Source organism: Acartia tonsa, chromosome 5, assembly GCF_053477335.1.
Source record: "Acartia tonsa isolate MP-2025a chromosome 5, ASM5347733v1, whole genome shotgun sequence".
Taxonomy (NCBI): domain Eukaryota; kingdom Metazoa; phylum Arthropoda; class Copepoda; order Calanoida; family Acartiidae; genus Acartia; species Acartia tonsa.
In genome coordinates, this window is record NC_137264.1 from 6744177 (window position 1) to 6764322 (window position 20146).

At 31.6% G+C, this 20146-nt stretch overlaps 1 protein-coding gene across 1 annotated transcript in view; it reads right to left on the reverse strand.

The window, feature by feature from the left end:
* Window positions 1-20146, reverse strand: part of LOC145318621 (uncharacterized) — a 48046-nt gene that overhangs the window by 15424 nt on the left and 12476 nt on the right. The window contains exon 2 of the mRNA XM_080160012.1: window positions 12823-12878. Coding sequence (XP_080016138.1) covers window positions 12823-12874 — 52 coding nt within the window. The 5' untranslated portion in view covers window positions 12875-12878. The remainder of the gene's footprint in view (window positions 1-12822; window positions 12879-20146) is intronic.

Sequence of the window (20146 nt, forward strand, 5' to 3'; positions counted from 1 at the left end):
GGTGGACAGACAGACATGATTAAGTTGTAGTAATTCAGATTTACTGCTAAAATATCAAAAAGTCTATCATTAGATTTAATTTATCCTATTTTTATTATAATTTTATCATTATTTTTCTGAATTCAGGTCCCTTTCTTAATTTTAGAGGAGGGCTACTTATACCTTTCCATTCAAACTAACCAACAATTAAATTTAGCAAAATCAACAAACAAAAAAGTCATTTTTTCTAAGCCTTTTTAATATAAATAAAACTGTAAAATTTGCATTTTTCGACATCCAATTAAACAACTTTATGTTGACAGATGAAGATAGTCATCATTGAAATAACATCTACAAACCTTTTATCGAGTTGCTGGATAAAAAGTCTCAAAAAAATCAGCATTGTGACGTCATAAAAATAGGAATTAGCAATCGCTTTTTAGGGGTTTTCTTTCCTACTTCTCCTCTCACCTCCCTCATTTTTCTGAAGTAAAATGTCTGATTTTTGAAACACTTTGTTCAGCTACTTTTATTAAATTATATTATAGAACATTGTTATGTCGACAACGTCATAAAAAAAATATAGATATTACGCAAAATCTTAAAGAAAATCACAAAACCTTAAAAAATCTGCCGAACAAAACAAACTAGATGCACATATGTCATAAGAATCTTCGCTTAAAAATATTAACTATTTATCTTTAAAAGTAGCCCATTATATTTCCCCCATAGCTATAAGGACGGCCGACAAACAAAGTGAAATATGGAGTAGTTTCGCTACTCTTAATTACCATTAGATTTCAACAAGTTTGCAAAAACACCCATCTACATATATATCACAAAAGATTATCTACTTTGTTTAATTAATCAAGCGACTAAATATACATATTAGGTTTTTGCTTACATTATAATTTTCTACATTAGCTTTTTAAAAGCGAAGTCTGTCCGTCCGTACGTCTGTAATGGATAGTTTTTTTCGTTAATTTAGGCATGTTAGAATTGTTCTATCAATTTCAAACTTTGTATGGTGATTCCTGTAGTAGTTAGGTACGATATAGAAAGTGTAGCAACTCTATAATCAATATCAAAATGTTTGTACGTCCATTTTAAGCATGTTGATTTTTTTACTTTTTTAACAACAAATTTGTATGTGATCTAATTTTCCGATTGATCTGATTATTGTTATACTGATTTCTAAGACAACAAAGTATATTATTATATACTTATATTAAAAGCAAATCAACTCTATAATCAAGTCCTAAAAATGTAAGTATGTCCATAAACATAATCCTGTATCAAGCAGTTTTTTATCTAATTTTCCTATAATTTTGCTTCGACTCTTATACTATTATGATTATTCAGTTCTGACACTATACAAGTGTATATGTCCGTTTGTCCTAGTTTCAGAGCTTCGCTTTTATGGATGTTGTCATCCTTGTTGTTATATTCATAGTATCTATCTTTTTATTTGGTTTAATTTTATTTAATACTATATAGACGATAGTGTCAATGTTAAAAATATCATAATATTGACCTATCAATCTAAGTCAAGATTAGCCTAATATTTACTTCGACACTATGACCAACAATATGAATTAATGTTCGACATATCAGGGAGGTAGGGAACATCGGGCTGTTTATTACACAAGTCCCCCAAGTTTTATAATAATGTTCTCTTATTCGTAGGTAACAAGTTTCGGTACTTATACTGAAATTTGCTTCGTTGGTTTATTAGGTTTCAACCACTATTTGTAATCTACAAAACGGTTATTTTTGTGTATCATCATCGGGGATGTACATCAATGTATCTACAATTGTGTGTCTTATCATAACAATACAAAAATATCGTTTTGATAAAACGAATCCACAGTAAACATGTTCAAACGTTTAATTATACAAAAACAATATGTGATTTGAATTGATTAAAACCACTGCATACAAAAAGTCACTTGTCTGCAATAAATCATTCTAGATACAGGGAATTAGTGATAGGAAAATGGAAATAAGAATAATAGGTCTAAAGAGATGAGTCAATGGTCAAAAGATGATACACAGAATTACCCCTCCTGTAGATTACAATTAGTGGTTGAAACGTTTTTTCACTCAACTGGATGAACCAACAAATAAAAATTCTATAAAAGTCCCCAAAGTTGTTAATCCAACGAATAAGAAAAGGTTATGATAGAACTTTGGAGGCTAGTGGAATAAACAGCCCAATTGCTTAATTTAAGCACCATTGACTTCCCCCTCTCTGCCTTGAATTAAACAAAAGTTTCATTGAGTTGGGATGATTTAGTAACTTTTTACAATAGCATCTTTGGTAAAGAGAAAATACTCAATTAAAAATATATTACACATGTAGCTTGCTTTCAAGGAGAAATTATCAGGGCTCGCCAGCCGCACGTCAGCCGCGACTAAGCTTCAAAGTAAAACCCGTTTGGATGCTTTGATTATTTTTTTCAAAAAAAAAGGATTGTCATATTTTGGTAACATTTAGACTTCTAGCTGATTTTAAATTGTAAAAGGTTCATTTCAATTAGGCTTACAGGCGGCTGCGCGCGGCTACCGAGCCCTAGAAATTATTAGGGATTGACAGCCGAGCCCAAGTGATGAGGGTTGGTTGTGATTAGTACACTGTTTTAATGAATGAATCAGGGTTCTTAAAGGAATAGATGATAAAGTTTAATGCATTTTCCCAATTATGAGAAACAAAATATTGACCTCTGCGTGTTTGTATTACAACCCATTCAAGATTTAATAAAGTTCCCAATGTTTTTTTAAGCCAACGACTAAGAAACCGTGTTTATAAAATTTTGGGACCTTAAATGTATCATCTAATTACCAACAGCGTAGCTACTTTGAAGCTGTGGAAAAGAGTTTGGCAAAAATGACTGTAACTTCTTATATTGCTTTACTATTATGGATAGACATAATTGTCCTGATTTTTTCTTTCTTTTTTTTTAATTAACCTTCCCTACGTGTATTTTAAATGTGTAAGTATATATTCTATCATGCAAATTATGCATGCTATATATCATATGTGCATGTTTGTATGTTAAATGTGTGTATGTTTATGTTTATCCATTATATAATATACTATACTGCTACGCCCCCTAGAAGCCTCTAGGGGCCTTTAAGGTTGGGATGGGAAGTTTAAACCCCCCCATTTTCAAGTTATTTTTTTTAATTTTTGGAGGGTTCTTTTTTTGATATAGTGGAGATACCAACCTTCAAAATAGTTAAAAACCTTCCCTGGACCTAAAAGCAGATATTTGTAAAGGAGAACCATATCGGTTTAGCGGTTAGCGAGATCGTTCGCTACAGACAAAAAGCTTTCTATTTCATATAATAGGAAATTATTTCACATATGAAATGCTTATACTTTTAGCTAATGAAATTCTTTTATATTCTACCCTTACATTATAATATGGATGTGTGTCTGTCTTTTGTCTAAGATTGCCTAGGTTTAAAGCAGGTTGACCGATATATGTTTTTATTTTGTTTTTTATGTTATCTAATTTAAGTATGAGGCTGATTTCCAGCATTATTCGAAAAAGAAAAATGGCAAAATCTTTCCAGCAAAGAGTTTAGGGGCGCAGCAACTAATAAAACAAAACAACAACAAATATCTAAACAATATTGACATTAATGTATGAACACTCATTTAATATATATTAGCTTAGATAAGGGAGTCAGAATAAACCTTAAAAAACTTTTTAACCTATATTTCTATTTCAGGAAAGCTTCTTATAGATCCAGAAAAGGTTTTTAACTTTATCAAGGAAGGGTACCTACATCTTCCCGATGGTTATGATTTCTAGGAAAACCCTTTCCGAAACAATTTTCAATTAAAAAAAAATAAAAGTTGAGGTTCTACTTCCTCTCCCTATCCAACAACTTCCCTCAAGTGCAGTGTCCATAGAAGCCTCTAGAGGCGTAGCCGCTAGTTTTATACATGGACATTAGGACCAAATTTATTTTCCTATGTGTTAAATGTTTTAAACCTAGTAAAGGTGGCATTTAAATTTTAAATATATGCCTTTATCCTAGGACATGAGTTTAGGCTAACATCGTGCCAAATCCACCTTTTCAACTAAATATCCATTGGCGCCCCGCTGAGCTAGGGCCGGACATTTTCTAAGCAACAAAAACTCGAGGATTTTTCTTGGAGGGATGGGACATTGAAAAGTAAACTCGTTCTCATAGTTTATTGAACTAGATCTCTCATTAATTAGCAATACAACTTTGTGCATTTTAATCAAATTTTTTAAACTAGCAGTGTTTAAACTTTCCAACCGATTATTTTAATCTACAAGAGAGCTATTTTTTCTTATTATTGTTAGGGATGTACGATGATAAGAAAATAAAGAGTGTCTAATTAGTTTTTTTTAAAAGTGAAAGTAGATCCTTGTCAAAATTTTTATTCATAATGTTACTAGAATATCGTTAATGTCGATAAAATGACAGATATGACCATAAAGTCGATATGAATCAATACAATTTTCATGCCATGAGAGTGCAGAAAAATCAAAATCCTCATGCACAAAAAGAAAATAATTATTCATGAAAAAGTCCCGACTCTGGACCAATTAAAAAGTTTTTTTATGTAGTTGAAGCCAGTCAGTGTGAGAGAGAGAGAAAGAGAGAGAGAAGAGAGAGAGAGAGAGAGAGAGAGAGAGAGAGAGAGAGAGAGAGAGAGAGAGAGAGAGAGAGAGAGAGAGAGAGAGAGAGAGAGAGAGAGAGAGAGAGAGAGAGAGAGAGAGAGAGAGAGAGAGAGAGAGAGAGAGAGAGAGAGAGAGAGAGAGAGAGAGAGAGAGAGAGAGAGAGAGAGAGAGAGAAAGAGAGAAAGGATTTAAAGTGTATTATACAGATAATATAACACACACCCTATTAAATTTCAGCCATTTAAAGAAAAGTAATTTAATTAAACATTTTGACATACTAACATTTACAGGTATGATATTATAGAGTTGCTTCGCCTAAAACATATTATGTCTAACCGCCAAAGAAATTTCAATTCCAAAGGCAAGTTTATTTGAGAATTATATCATGTAAAAGTTGTAACATATTTTAAATAAAATCAGATGAATCTGTTAGGGAATAATTTCATTTAATAATTTCTAAATTCAATAGAAAAAATTAAATTTTTAACTATGCCTTTATTCCTTATTAAAATCTGTAATATTTAACTGTAGGAAATGCTGAATAAAAATGTCCAAATGAATAAATTGAATTCCTTTCCTATTGTAATTAATTCATTTTCTAGGCCATTAATAAAGGTAGAGGGCATAATTTTTATTCTTGTATTCATTCGAATCCGGTGGATAAGAACCGGTTCTCATCCATACGAAAAAACTATGTCTAGCATCGTATTATATCCAGCTTTCTACGAATATAAAAATGTACAATTATAAGATTAAAACCAGTTCTTTTAGCTTGTGCCTTCGGCACCTCGGGGCTAAAAAAATGGTTTTATCCGCGGAAAGTTGTTTAAATATGATGCGAGATATAACTATTATTGACTTTAAAAATGACTTTAATAAAACGTAGTAATATGTGTTATGAATGCAAGATAATGTTGAAAAAAAAGTTGCACAGTTTTTCTGGGAGCTTTTAATTGGTCATAGATGTAAGAACAGAGGAAAATCGCCAGGGGTAGCTTTTCTAACAATAAATTCTACAAAAAATCACGAAACCTTTTAAAGTTTTCTACAAAAATTCATGAAAATTTTTTAAGTGTTTCACTTAACTGAAGAGGGGTGGGTAAGATGGGGAGGAAAAGGGGAAGGAGGTTATGGGGAAATTTTGTAATAGAATTGTTTGTCAGAATATCATTTCCTTTTCCCAAGAAAATCGCTCTTGATGAAAAATCGATGATATAATATCCATTTTAAAAATCTTAAATACTCGAAATGAACTATTTCTTGGTTATGCAGATTCAGATTCAACACAGACAGACAAACAAACATCCAAATACATCATTATACAGAATTATTTGTAGCAGATGTACCCTGCTTCATAGGACAATTTATGGCAATTCAAAATTAAATTTTGGACGACTACACCTTACATAGTTATGAATATACGTATTTATGTATATTCAAATTTTGATACACATGTTTTTTATAAATTGTAACGCAGCAATGAAGCAATGCCATGCCAATAGAATTTTATATTAGACAAGATCAGTAACCTGCTAATAAAAAAATAAGGAATATTTAGTAAAGAAAGTGTCAGTAAATAAAAAATTTAAAATGCATTTATCCACATGAAAATACGGTTCTAAACTTAGAGGTCAAATTCTTTTTCAAACGCTTTGGACTTAAAAATCCGTCAATAAATAATAATCTTGAAATCAATACAATTGTATGGACAGACGAACACCCAGGCGACGTGCGGACATGTTAAAGTAAAAGGGTAGCTATGCTACAATTTAAAAAAAACTAAATGGGCCAAGGACGTCCAAGGTTTTTAATTTGGCGGGGGGGGGGTAATCTCTAAATCTTACAGGTAAGGACGTCCAAGTTTTTTTTATTTGTGGAGGTAAAAATAAAAATAAAAAATTTGAGGAGGGTGATCACCCCTTTACATCCCCACCACAAGGACGTCACTAACATGGGACATATACAAGTTTCACAATATTTTTCAAGAGTAAAAGCAGAGGCGTGCACAGGGCTTAACGGATGGGGGGTATGAGCATTTGTAAGATGTTGTTTATTCTGATATTTATGTAAACCCTCTTCCCACAAGATTGTGAGTGAAAGATTATTATTTGCAGTCAATTTTGACACCTAAAGAAATTTATAGCTTCAAGCATATTATTTTATGTCAGGGATAAAGGTAGGGATATGTTAATTGAAGATAAATTAATATTTCGCCACTATTTTCACAATAATTAAGATGGTATGAGAAATTTTATATCTCTTTGCCAAAACCTGGATAACCTCTAGAGGACTGGATCGGTCACACCAATAAAGGATTAATTTTTGTGTATCTCTGAACCAAAACTTGCTAAATTTGCTACAACCAACCCTTTGATTGCACGACCTTTGTCTGAGGAGTCCAGCTGTGCATGGTAATGAGTTGGGCCAAAGCATTCCCCCTACTCTAACTATTAATGTCGCGCACCTGACATAGCATCCGTATGAACCATTTTTAACGTCTTTACATATGACACGGTGTCGGGTAGAGATTCGAACATATCACCTTCCCGACAACGAGCGAATGCGTTATGTGTTACGCCACCGTCGCGTTTTAAAATTGTCCTATCTCTATATCCCAGTTTGATATACATATATTAAGAGTGGAAATTTTTATGCTAACCTTTACCCTGTACTATGCATAAAAGGTGACTCAAAAATTAAATATGTCTGAATTATAGTAAAACAATAGAGAGGGAAGGGGTTAAATAACTGAATGTCCCCACCCCGTGGACCCGGTGCCGACTTTCAATTGGGTCCTTTATTATCAGCCAATAGCGTCGAAAATATTAACACAGCCAAGTTGCCACAAAAGTTCAGAAAGCAATTTGGTCGCGGACGAAAAAGGTCCCCAACACTGGATCCAGGTAGTTGTCTGGGTTATACATCTATGCTAATTGATTTATTATCTCTGTACTGTTTTTGACGTTTATAATTTGTTTAGAAATCTAAATATTTTCCAAACTACTTTTTTATTTTGTTACTTGTTTGTTAGTTAATAGCAAATTTTATTTGTTTTATGCATTCTTAAGAAGACTTTATACTGATGAGATTTATATCATTTTCTTGGCTGCTATTCAAGGTAGACGGTTAATTCCATTTTGTAGATTCTCTTAATAAATAATATTTGCTTTGTTCGTTAGTCGGTAAAAAATATAAAACCCTCAGTTTATTTTTAGAGATTTTGAAGACCACCCTTAAAATATTTCGCTAGCACAAGCTAAAGCTAAAAGGACGATAAAAGAAATCGAAAAGAATCGCGTTCATACAAAATGGTTAGATATTTTACTGGTTTTCTCTCAGAACCAGCCCCAAAAATTAACAATAAGCCCAGAAGGAAAAACAACAACAAAAAAAAAATGTTTGAACTGTATTTGTATGTACATATTATTGTTGGTTTAGTAGCGAAGTTTCTCTATAATTGCATTTTGATGTTTATTTATAGAATATTAGCGCCTGCTCCCCTAGCATCTAGGGGCTCTATAGTCGAAGGGACATGACATAGAAGGAATAGCCTAAAACCATACCCAGACTTATTTATGAAAATAGGATAGCCTAAAACCATTTCAGGACTTAGAAGAAGCTTCACTGTAAATGAGAACCATAACAGTCCAGTTACATTACAATCTTACTACATTATAAAATAAGATGTAAATTTTAGGTTTTTAAAGCTTAGAACATGTAATTTAATTAAAATTTAAAGCTTCAAACTGTGTTATTATATATTTAGTATTGTTGGTTAGCTCTGTATGTATGTTTTTACACATTCAACAGAACCATAGAATCAAGCATTATTTTTATATGCTTGTAAACAAAACCTCCAAGGATAATATAAAAAGCTGCTTTTTAAATTGACTAGCCAACTTATTATGAATAATATCATTCTTGTTCAGCATTACCATTCTCTAGGAAAGTGTGAGTTATGAAAATGGATATATTGTTACTTGGATCTTACACCAAATATTCATGTTCTCTATAAAGTGAAACTTGCAGCGGGCTAAAATACTGATTGTCCCCTTACACTCCCTTTACTCTATCCTCTCCCCTCCTACTAAATAAACAAACTGACCAATAAATAACAATTTGACGATATTTTTACCTTGTCATAACATCCACGTATATTCTGCATCCATTATTATACATTGAAGTATTAAAAATACAATACCTATGAATTTATGTAGATTAGATTAATACATTTAAGCAACTTTTCTTGATATTTTAGAAATAAACAGGGACTTTAAGGGATAAGATAATTGAAAATAGATTTAAATACATCTCAAGTGATGATATCCAAATTTACCTCTTTTGCAGTTTAAAATTGTTGGTTAAAAAGTTTGGACTCTAATAGCTTGGGACCAATCAATCCAAATTTAACAAAAGTACCCAACGTTTTTGGGCCTAGAAGAAGATAACATGGTTATACTTATAGAACTGTGGGTACCAGCAAAATTATGACTCCCCTTCTTTGATTTTCTATTAATACCTTCTACTTGGTAGGGTTAGGTAAGTATTGGACCAATAGATAATTAAATATTTTCAGGGAATAGGCTTTAAAATAATCCAAGAACATGTAATACAGACTTAAATAAAATAAGTATTAAAATGATAATCTCTGGTAGACTTTACTATTTAAATCTCTAACCTAATAAAGACGACAATTAATTTAGAATTTGATTGTACAACTAATTAGTAATCATTACCCGAGAGAGGTGGGACAATGGGCTCTTTATTTACACTAGTCCCTAAAGTTTTACAATAACATTTTCTTGTCAGTTGGCTTAACAACTTTGGGAACGTTTCTGAATTTTGATTGGTTGGTATATTAAGTGGAGTGTTCAAACGTTTAATCTATAGAAGGGGTAATTTTGTGTGGCATCATTTCGGGATGTACATCAATTTATTGGCCATTGTCAGATCCTTGAATCACTGATAGATCTCTAACATTTAGGATATTATTTAGGAAATTTAACACACAGTGGAAAATAGGCCTTTTGATAACCCGACTAATACTGGAAGTCCTATCTAGATTCTAGATTATTAATGAGTCATTGAGTACCATTACCGCATATGGATATGCTGTCCATGACATTCAAACGCCATGGTTCAACAACCCAGGATAACCAAGGGGATCCAAATGTCTCCTTTTCTGTCAAAACACCTGGGGTATTAGGTTAAGTAACACCCATCAGACAACCAACCCTTTGATTGCACGACCTTTGTCTGAGAAGTCCTAAATGTGCATGGTAATGAGTTGCGCCTGTTTTGGGCCAAGGCATTTCACCTACTATTTATAACTATTACTTTCGCGCACCTGACATAGAAGCAGTAGGAACCATTTTTAACGTCTTTAGTTATGGCGTGGTGTTAAGCCGAGATTCGAACCTATCACCACCCCGACGACGAGCGAGTGCGCTACGTGTTGAGCCACGGTCGCGGGTTAAATGAGTAAATGCTTGGATTGTTTTCTAAATTTCCTCATACACAAGGATGAAAACACAAGAAATCAGAGAGACAAGTTGACATTGACAAAAATAGAATGTTAAATAGCTTAAAAACAGAATAATCGATGTTGGCCAAAGCTTTGAGACTAAATTGTAAAGATGCTTTGCTTATTACTCGGTACATAATTATTTTTATGAATCAACATTTAAAAATAAACATGTTGAATATATAGGACTTTTATGTAAAGATTACAGTTTTGATCATTTTTTAGTAGTGTCCAAATAGTTTAGAAATCATCATGCAAAGTTTGAAATTTATAGGACAATTCTAACATGCCTTTTTAATGATCAAAGTTATCCGTTATGGATGGCCATGCCCTAAATATAGAAAAACTTTGCTTTTGAAAATTTTCTTTATCGAAATATGAAGTAAACTGGATATGCAGTATTTTATCGGATAAAATTCCTTTATCGTCATGATATCACAACAAAAAAATGGAGGAAAAATGCCTTTTGCCTAGTTTTTAGGCATACATTTTTTGGCCCGATTTTATCAGGAATAAAAGGTTGAGTAAATAAAGAAATATATCACTATGATTCTAGTAACTAAAGGATTTAGGGACACAATAAGAAAAGACAGAGGACCGGACAGACTTTAATTAAAGAGTAAATACGCTACTACACAGCTTAGTTATTTATCTACCCCTACAAACATGTATGTATTATATGCTAAACATTTTTATACCAATTTTTATTTGGTGTTCATTTTATTCAAAAACGGGTTTAAACCATTTATTTAGCATAAACTGAGTTTGTTTCATTTTTTCAGATTTTAATATCACAGCTACTCTAGAATTATGAAACTATGATCTGTCAATACGTCATACAATCCTCTGGTCAATAAACTTTTAAAGAACTATGAAAGGAATAAGACATATCAATGGCTTTATTAATTAACAATACATGTTAAAACAATTTGTAAATGAGGCAAGTATAAAATCTCAGATTAATATTCTAGTTGTTTAGGAAACATTTATAATTGTGGAAAATAAGGTATTAGAAATCAGCCAAAAAATAACCTATTATATAAATTAGTAATTTGTTTGTCTGTAGCTACGGATCTCAGAAACTGCTTGTCCATAGTGGTTGCATTTTGCAGGGAAGCTATTTAAATGTCTTAAATGTGGTTTTAGGCTATTTATAAAGGTTCATAGATAATTACTAGATATAGTTAAGAGTTAGATTTTCTTCTTTAACATGGAACTCTCTAATCTCTGAATATGATTTCTAGTCGTGAAGTGAATGTCTTGATCTTAAGACCTAAACTGTCGGGTTTTAAGCCATTTTTATCCTGCAAAATCACACCTTAATGACCAGCAAGGACCATTATACACATAAGGTGCAATAAAAGGGTCGGTTGTCTGAAAAAGTCAATATTAAACGAAAGTCTGAATTACTATAATGTTTTATCAATGCATCCGATAGCTGTAATAAATGGGTTGTTTTTAAGTTCCTATGTAAAACTATTTATCAAAATGACTCTAAAACCCGACTCAAAGAGAAGAAATCATCTTACTCATAATCTAATGGTGTGCTAATAATCAAGCAAAAATCTACCAAAAAATAGCCATAAATCCGCAATACTGAAACAATAATAAAGTTTTTTTTATCCCTTACAACAATAAAATATATTAGCTTTAAAATACAAAAACAAAATTAATTTAACATTTCCAATTACATAAAAGTATTTAATAATGAATAAAATAAATATAAAAAAACTATCTAATTTGTATAATCTATTTTGCATGTTTTTTAAGTCACATGAACATAACTCTAAAAATCTCTTTTTAACCATCCCTTTTATATTCTTTTATTCAAACCTAAAAGGACATAAGGTCTTTTTTTAAAATCCTTTAATAACTAAGCTAAATCTTTTAAACAAATAAGTTTATTTCGTCTTTATTTTTCTGTGTTTCTCTTCATTTTCTTGTGATTTAAATACTTTTTATTCTGTTGTCATCTCCCTGATTTTTCAGAAATAAATTTTTCTATTAAAACCAAGTTTCCCTTTTGCCCTTTTTAACTCGTCTTGTTTTTAATAGTTTATGGGGTTAAAACATGGTTTAAGTTTAGCTTTAAACATTAAAGTTTAATTTATTAGCTAAATTATTAGTTTTCTGATGCGTAGCTACTCTTAAGATACTCCTAGTCTGTTATTTTTTATTTGTAAATTAAATGCTCTACATTTTTTTAAGTAAGTGAACATATTTTTATACACTATTTTCTTTATATGTTTTTTAGCATTTTTTTTAAAATTTGGCTAGTGTCATACAGCCAAAAGACACAAAAGCAAACAAAATTTGCTATCCTAAAAACTGTTCAATAAAGCTATTGTACTAATTTGCTAAAAAAAAGTTGGCATTACGCATTATGAAGAAATATTGTAAGAGGATAATTGTTTTAGAGGCTCAACAAATATATGGTTCTTGTCTTAAAGTGATAGGATATTCATACGTTTGCATACCAATATATCTTGCTAACCACTGGATCATTTGGTTCTCCTTATTGGAATGTTTTTGCAAATAAAAGTAAAACTAAAATCAAGAAAATTTGTAAGAGGCTATTGATTATCTCAAATACAACAAAATTCAAGCAAAGTTTCTCTACAATTAGATCAATCTGTGATATAAACAAGTTTTTACCTGCTGCTGCTTTTTTCATAACAAGCCGGCGAAGATTTACCTCGTCTTCCATTGAACTGAAATAAGAGAAAAGTCTTAAATCCAAATATACAAATGAGGTAGAATAGAGGTTATTTTTAAAAGCTAAGCTTTTCTATTACTGGGGTATATACGTCCATAAGTAACAGTTATATCTTTTTGTTAATTTAGGCATGTTAGGATTGTCCTATCCATTCAAAACTTTAAATGATGACTCCTGTATAAATTAGAATCAATTTAGACAGCGTTGCATATCTATAGACGTTACCAGAAAGTCCGTACGTCCATTTAAATTCTAATTTTTAAACATAAAGATAATAAGGCACATCATGGAAGTGAACCATCTCTATAATCAAGTCTTAAAGATGTAAATAAGCAATTTTTATAAAGTTTCTATACAATTTAGTTTAAACTTTAAAATAAACATTCTGCTTATCAAGTTTTGACACTCTACAAGTGTTCATGTTCGCTTGTTTATCCATTTCTACTCTTTATGATAGTTTATTATAGTATAGATTATTTTTTATCTATTTGAGGGTGAGTGAACCCTCATGTTTTTTCATTTTACAACATTTGATATCACTGACTATTTATATTTTTTCATGTGTATAAAATTGCCAACTATAGTTTTATATTTTAATTATTTATGCCTATACGGTTTTGTTAATAATTATAAACACTACTGTACATTTAGTTCACAGTTTATAGAGATAAGGAATAGTATAGATTTTGAGTTAAATCGATATATCACAACAAAATTCTCTTATTTAAAAGCTTTTTATAGTGCCTTTAAAAATTACTTTAATCTGGCCTTCCATTGGTCAATTTAAGTGTATACTGGCCTACCATTGGTAATTTAGACCTATCATTGGTCATTTGTATTGTAAGACGTCATTTTTTATAGGCACTATAATTAGCTTCCCTCATTTAAATTATTAATACAATTGAACATACTAATGACTTTTTGATAATTTGCCATTAAATCTAATATTTGTTATTAGGTTTTTTTAAAGCCAAGCTTTTCTAATAAAGTATTTAAATGGTTGCAATTAAATTGTAATAAGCTGGATATACAATTATTATGGTATTTCAAAATAAACAACCAACGTATGAAAGGTATAGGATAGGGGGCTTCGCTACAAAATAAAAATTATGAAGCCATTCGTTTTAATTCCTGAGTCCGTTATTTAAAAAAAGTTCCGCCCAAAAATAAGAAAAATTTATCAAATAAACGATGAAAACAAGTATAGATTGGTGCACAGAAAGAGTGATGACGCAAATGAGCTTAAATTTACTCAAGCTTAACCCTATTAATGTATTAAGTGGGAGGGTATCGGGTTCGAGTCTGACACCTTAATAGTCTTGGCGCCAAGAGACGTCATTAATGGCTGCTGTGATATTATCAGAAATAGTATCTGGTGTTTGCCTTGGCCCATAAACAGGTAAAACGCTTTACAATAAAAGTTAAAATTAATAGACAATGCAATTAAGATATTTGTTGTCTTGTGGATGTTTCTTGTAAGTCCTAAAAATCTAAAAATTAAGAATTCATCAAAAGACTATCAGTGAAAGACAAGTTTTAAACTATGATAATTCGGATAAGTTTATTATATCAAGGGGAAGGGGGATAAATTTTGCTCGTTTTTGCTATTCTATCCACATATCAGTTGGGCCATGAAGTCTTTAAATAAAGTAGGGTAGGGCCTGATATCCGGTCTGGCCGGATATCCGGCCATTGTGAATATCCGGCCGGATACCAGATATTGAAAGCATCCGGATACCAGATATTCGGCTGTCTTCTAATGTCGGATATCCGGTAATTTGCCGGATATCGAACGTTGGCCAGATATCCGGCCCAACCCTAAAATAAAGTTTATCTTGTCGTCTGAGCCTCACTGTAATTGCGTTTCCATCCTTGTTACTAAAAACAAATATGACAATATAACGTGTAAAAATTAGAACAAATACAGTGACGCCCTTACAAATAAACATCAGTTATCCAAATATGGAAGAAAAAGTCTCAACATAAATATGCTTTCTAAAAACTTATGATTTAACTATTAAAAATATTATTTTAAAACTGTTACCTCTAATTTGTCATATACCAACCTTTTTCCAATATAATTCTTTTTTTTATTCTTTGGCCCCAAAGGTTTTAAACCGGAGGAAGATATGGATCTAATTTTTATATCTTGAAGAGAAGGTGCTTTACGTTCTTTGTCGAAGAGCCTTAAATCTGCCTAGGAATAATGTCAAGTTTCACTAATAAATTGTAAACCCATCGTTTCCCACAATCAATATTTTTTTTTTCATTTTTTCTACTATATTTCCTAAACTATATTAGTTTTTCACTATCTCTATCTTTTTCTTAGTATAGCCTAAGTTAGAAATTGACACTTGAAATATGTTCATACAGAAGGGTGTCAAAATTAGAAGATTTTTATATGAGTAACATCTCTATAAGTGCCTCTCTCCCTTTCAGAAAATAGCATCGAACAATAATGATTTAGTATTAAGGGAATTCGTAGATTTAAAGGTCATATATAAATCAATTTTCTTATTTTTTATGTTTAATTTCAGTAACCTCAATATAGTCATTTGGAAGAAAAAAAAAATGCCATTATAAAGAAAAAAGTTTGACCTATACTAATGTTGAATTTTGATGTAGAATTAGCTACTTGTCACAGCATTTATAGTAATCTTAGGTATACCCAAAATTTATGGGTATAGAAGGGTATAGGATGCATAAAAAATATGCTTGCATTATAAAAACTAAGCCACGATGTTTTAGAACATTTTTTGTGATGTTTTGTCAGGGATATATAGATAGAAGATAAAGTATTATTTATCTTCCGTTCAAAATACTAAATTAATTTTATGATTTTTATTTTAATATTCGTGGAAAATTGTCGGCAAGGCTGAAAACCAGTTCTAATCAAGCAGACAGAAATGGGTTTCTAAGTCATACTGGAATGGTTTTTCTATTTATCTGATTCCCTTTACCAGAATAGTAACAATGTAGATAGATAATATTAGGGGGTGACGTGAGATTATTTTATCTTCCCTTCATCTATCTCAGTATCTATAGGGGTTTTGAGGTTAAAGATCATTGACAGGGATACAAATTCTAAAAACAAAATATTTTATAAAATGGGGGGGGGGTAAGGGTGCAGCAGTACTCAGTGGGCAGAAGATCTGTCTGATCCGTTATAACCTGTCGAGACTCTTTGAAAACTTGTCTTTGCTGTTTTAATAATTTTGCATTATTCCAGAATTGCATGTAAGGGCCAATGGAAAGTGATAAAAAAATGAAGAATCTACAGAGAGGTAGGGAACATTGGACTGTGAATTACACTGGTACCCAAAGTTCAATCTATTATTTAATTTGCAGAAAGATTAATTTTGTTTATAATCATTGAGTGTATCTTTTCATGTATCGTGCAGTACCTTATCACTTAAGATATCTGAGAATCTTAACAAAGTTAGGAAATCATTTACCTTCCATTTACCTAGTCCTGTTAAACTGCATTTTTTGCTATAAATGACGGACAGACGTACCCACCATCCATTATAGTAGCTTCGCTACTTAAAATATGTGTTTGTGTCTAAAAGTTATAAAAATTGAGTTAAACAGTGTCAAATACAAATAATCTTTCTACCCACTCAAAACAGCAGGAATAAAAAGATATTCTAATTTTAAATTACATTTGTTAAAGCCACGGAAGGAGGGGACATTAAACTGTTTATTGCACTAGTCCCAAAAGTCTTATATTAAAGATTACTTTTTGTGGGCTTAACAACTTTGGGGAAGTTTTTGGATTTGGGTCAATTGTTATCTACAAAAAGTAATTTTGAGTATCATAATTGGGAATGTACATCATCTCTATCCTATAGATTCCAGGTTAAAATAGGCTGCTTTGTTGATAGTACCTACCACACTAACTCATTTGTAAGGCCAGCTACTGTATGACTAATGTAAATATATTTGTCTGTCTTTTTCTTATTACATAATGTATATTTATTTAATATGGTATGTTAGACGTTGCATTGGTTTTTAAGAAGGATATCCAACAGAAAATTATTCGAAGTTGTTTGGGAAAATCTTATAAACAATTAAATTTCCTTAAGGATGGTCGAACATACGGACAAAGTAGTAGATTTGATAAGCTTATACTAATAACAAAATTAATTCGGGAAAAAAATCACGCAACCTATACGTAGTTTTCAGCTGTCGTTGGGGGGCAACACATCGTAAGATTGACGACCTCTACATTTGCTCCCCAAATATTATTTAATATTTATTTCACTTGTTGGTTATACCTTATATCTGAGATTTGATACTCTAAATTAAAAAAAAAATACCAATATCTAAATTCCTGATTTGTGATATTTTTTAAACGTTATGTACATATTAATCTTATACAAATGGTGGCAGTACTGGGACACGCCTTTTCTATAATTTACTTTAATCAGTAGTAGTAACTGTCTTGTGAGGACAGGTAAATTCACGGACGGTTTTGTACAGTACATATTCTATTTTACAAATATATTTATAATTAAAAGTACGTTTACCAAAAACAAAAAAATGGCAAAATCAAACATTTATCCACTATTAGTAGTTTCGTACTTTATATCTTGCGTACAAACTCGAACTTTTGGGTACATGTCACCGTGTTAGTTAACAGTAACTAAATTTTGTTTTTTTTATGATTATCGACATTGTAGTCACACTATCACGACGCTGTTACAAAATTATTGAAAATAAACTTCTTTTCTCGTATTCATTCTAATCCGGTGAATAGGAACCGGTTCTCATCCATACGAAAAAAAACTATGTCTAGCATCGTATTATATCCAGCTTTCTTTCTACTAATATAAAGATGTACAATCATAAAATTAAAACCAGCTGTTTATTAGCAAATACCGTGGGAAATATAAACACGGCGATGGCGCTACAAAAGAACAGAAAGCAACTTCAAGACGAATAAGGTCCCGACCACTTGGGCCAGGTGGTTATGTGTATTATACATCTATACGTATACATTCATTTCCTCATCCAAAATAGTTTTAGTGGCGAAATTTTTTAAGGGGTAGGGTGGGGTTGGATTAAGATGTTCCTTGGGCAAAATCCTTCTTAAAATCAAAATACCTTTTCTTTTATTTTGTTAGTGTGGATTAGTGATTTCCAAGGGCCAAAGCTACAACCCCTCATAAAATATCCAAACTCCTGCTTCAGACTAAAACTAAGCTTCCTAAATAAATTGCATCCTTGTCCATTTTCATGTGTTCAGACAAAAGTACAAGGTTAATAATTTTTAAAAACTCCTACAACAAAAACCCACGAAAATATTACGACCAGGAGGTTTTTTGTACAGGGAATAATGTATAGGTCAATTAGGTTTAAATTTACACCTAATTTAGAAAATAATGGAAGATACATAAATTGTCTCCTAGCTAAAAAAAAAGTATAAAAAAAAGTCTAGATCATGGAAAGAAAACGAAGTAACGGGTTTCGTCGTATATTCACAGTAGCTTTTGATAGGTTATTTTAGGTTAGTTAAATGTTAATGTTTGCCCCGCAGCGTTCGTTTTCATGATCCAAAAGTCATTTTTAAATCTTTAAAATTTCGTTGCTAGTGTTTGAGAATGAATATTAAAATTCCAAGAGAAGAGTAACAAAACTTTTTTATTAAACTTTTGAAGGAATAATTAAAATCAAATCTTTTTCTTTTACATTTTTTTATGATGTTTGTCTCTTTCTCTGCTACTTTTAGTGATAAACAAGATGTATATTTAAGGCAAGGGCACAAAGAAGTAATTAGATATAAAGTAGCCTAAAATGTATCACATGAAGTTAAAAAGAGACTCTTATTTTTCATCTTAATATAAAATAATGTTACGCCTAAAGTTGCAAAAAACCACTGAACTTATTTAAATTGAGTCCTCCATTTTTTTAAAAAAATGGTAACATAGTGTTGAGGAAGTTTTTAAAGTCTTGAGATGGTTTTCTTTCCATTACAGAGTTCACATATGCAAGGAGCGTTGCCGCCAGTATAAAAAAGCAGGAGAGAGTTTACTTTGATACCCACAGAAAACAATTACTAGACCTGCATACATTATTTCTTCTTAACAGGGAAGCTTACTAAATGTTGTAGAATAAGAGAAAAATAGGTCAACTCAGCATAGACGTCCAAGGGGGGGGGGGGGGTAAAGGGGTGATTACCCCCCCCCCCAAATGAATTTGGGGGTGCCGTAGTCACCCCCCAAAATTTTGAATTTTAATTTTTATCCCCCCCAAATAAAAAAAAATGCTTCTATGAAATAAAGATTACCCCCCCCCCAAAAAAAAAATGAGCTTGGGGGTGCCTACGGCATTTGTATTTTCAAAATTTTAGCCCCCTAAATAAAAAAGCTTGGACGCCCATGCAACTCAGGGTATAAGGTATGACCAACAAGTGAAATAAATCTTAAATTGTATTTGGGGGGCAAATGGAGACGTCGTCAATTTTACTATATGTTGCCCCCCAAGGGGCCAACTCTCATAATATAAATAAATCCTAGAAACGAATACCTTTTTGAAACAAAAATTAAGTGGGGTTATGCGAAGTCACAAGAAACAGCGTAAAGTGTATCCAAAAAAATGACGTCATATAATAAAATTACCAATGATAGGCAAGAATACATTGTTATTGAGCAATGGTAAAATTGATACTGGCCTCTCAATGGTCATTTTTGGCAGCACTTTACGCTGTCTCAAGCCACTAGCCTTAATAATACAAAGATGTATAATTGATCAATTACCATAGATTTGATAAAGATTAAACAAAAATATAAAAAAAATCTAAGCAAAATTTAATACACTAAGTCATAGATAAATTGCTTATAGAGATGCTTTGTATCCAAAAATGGGGTACAGTCCCTTTCGTGGCAACGCTCCATAAGGGGCGATTCATCGTTTTTTACACAGCAGCTTTTCTCCTATTTCTAGCCAATGCAGGGCCAATTGCCTAACCCTGTGGGGCAATTACCTAACCCAATATAACCTAACCTAACCTAAAATAACCTATCAAAAGCCATTTTAAAAATACGACGAATCGCCCCTTAAGGGGCGTTGCCACGAAAGGGACTATTCTCCAAAAATGTATCTTACCACCGTTTATATATAGAATGCTTATATGCATATAAAATTGACAAAGATTAAAAAACAATGAGGGACAATTAAAACCCACGCTTGATGGGTGTTCATACAAAAAGAATGAATATTTTAATACATAAAAGTTATAAGGAAATTATAGCACAACTACTT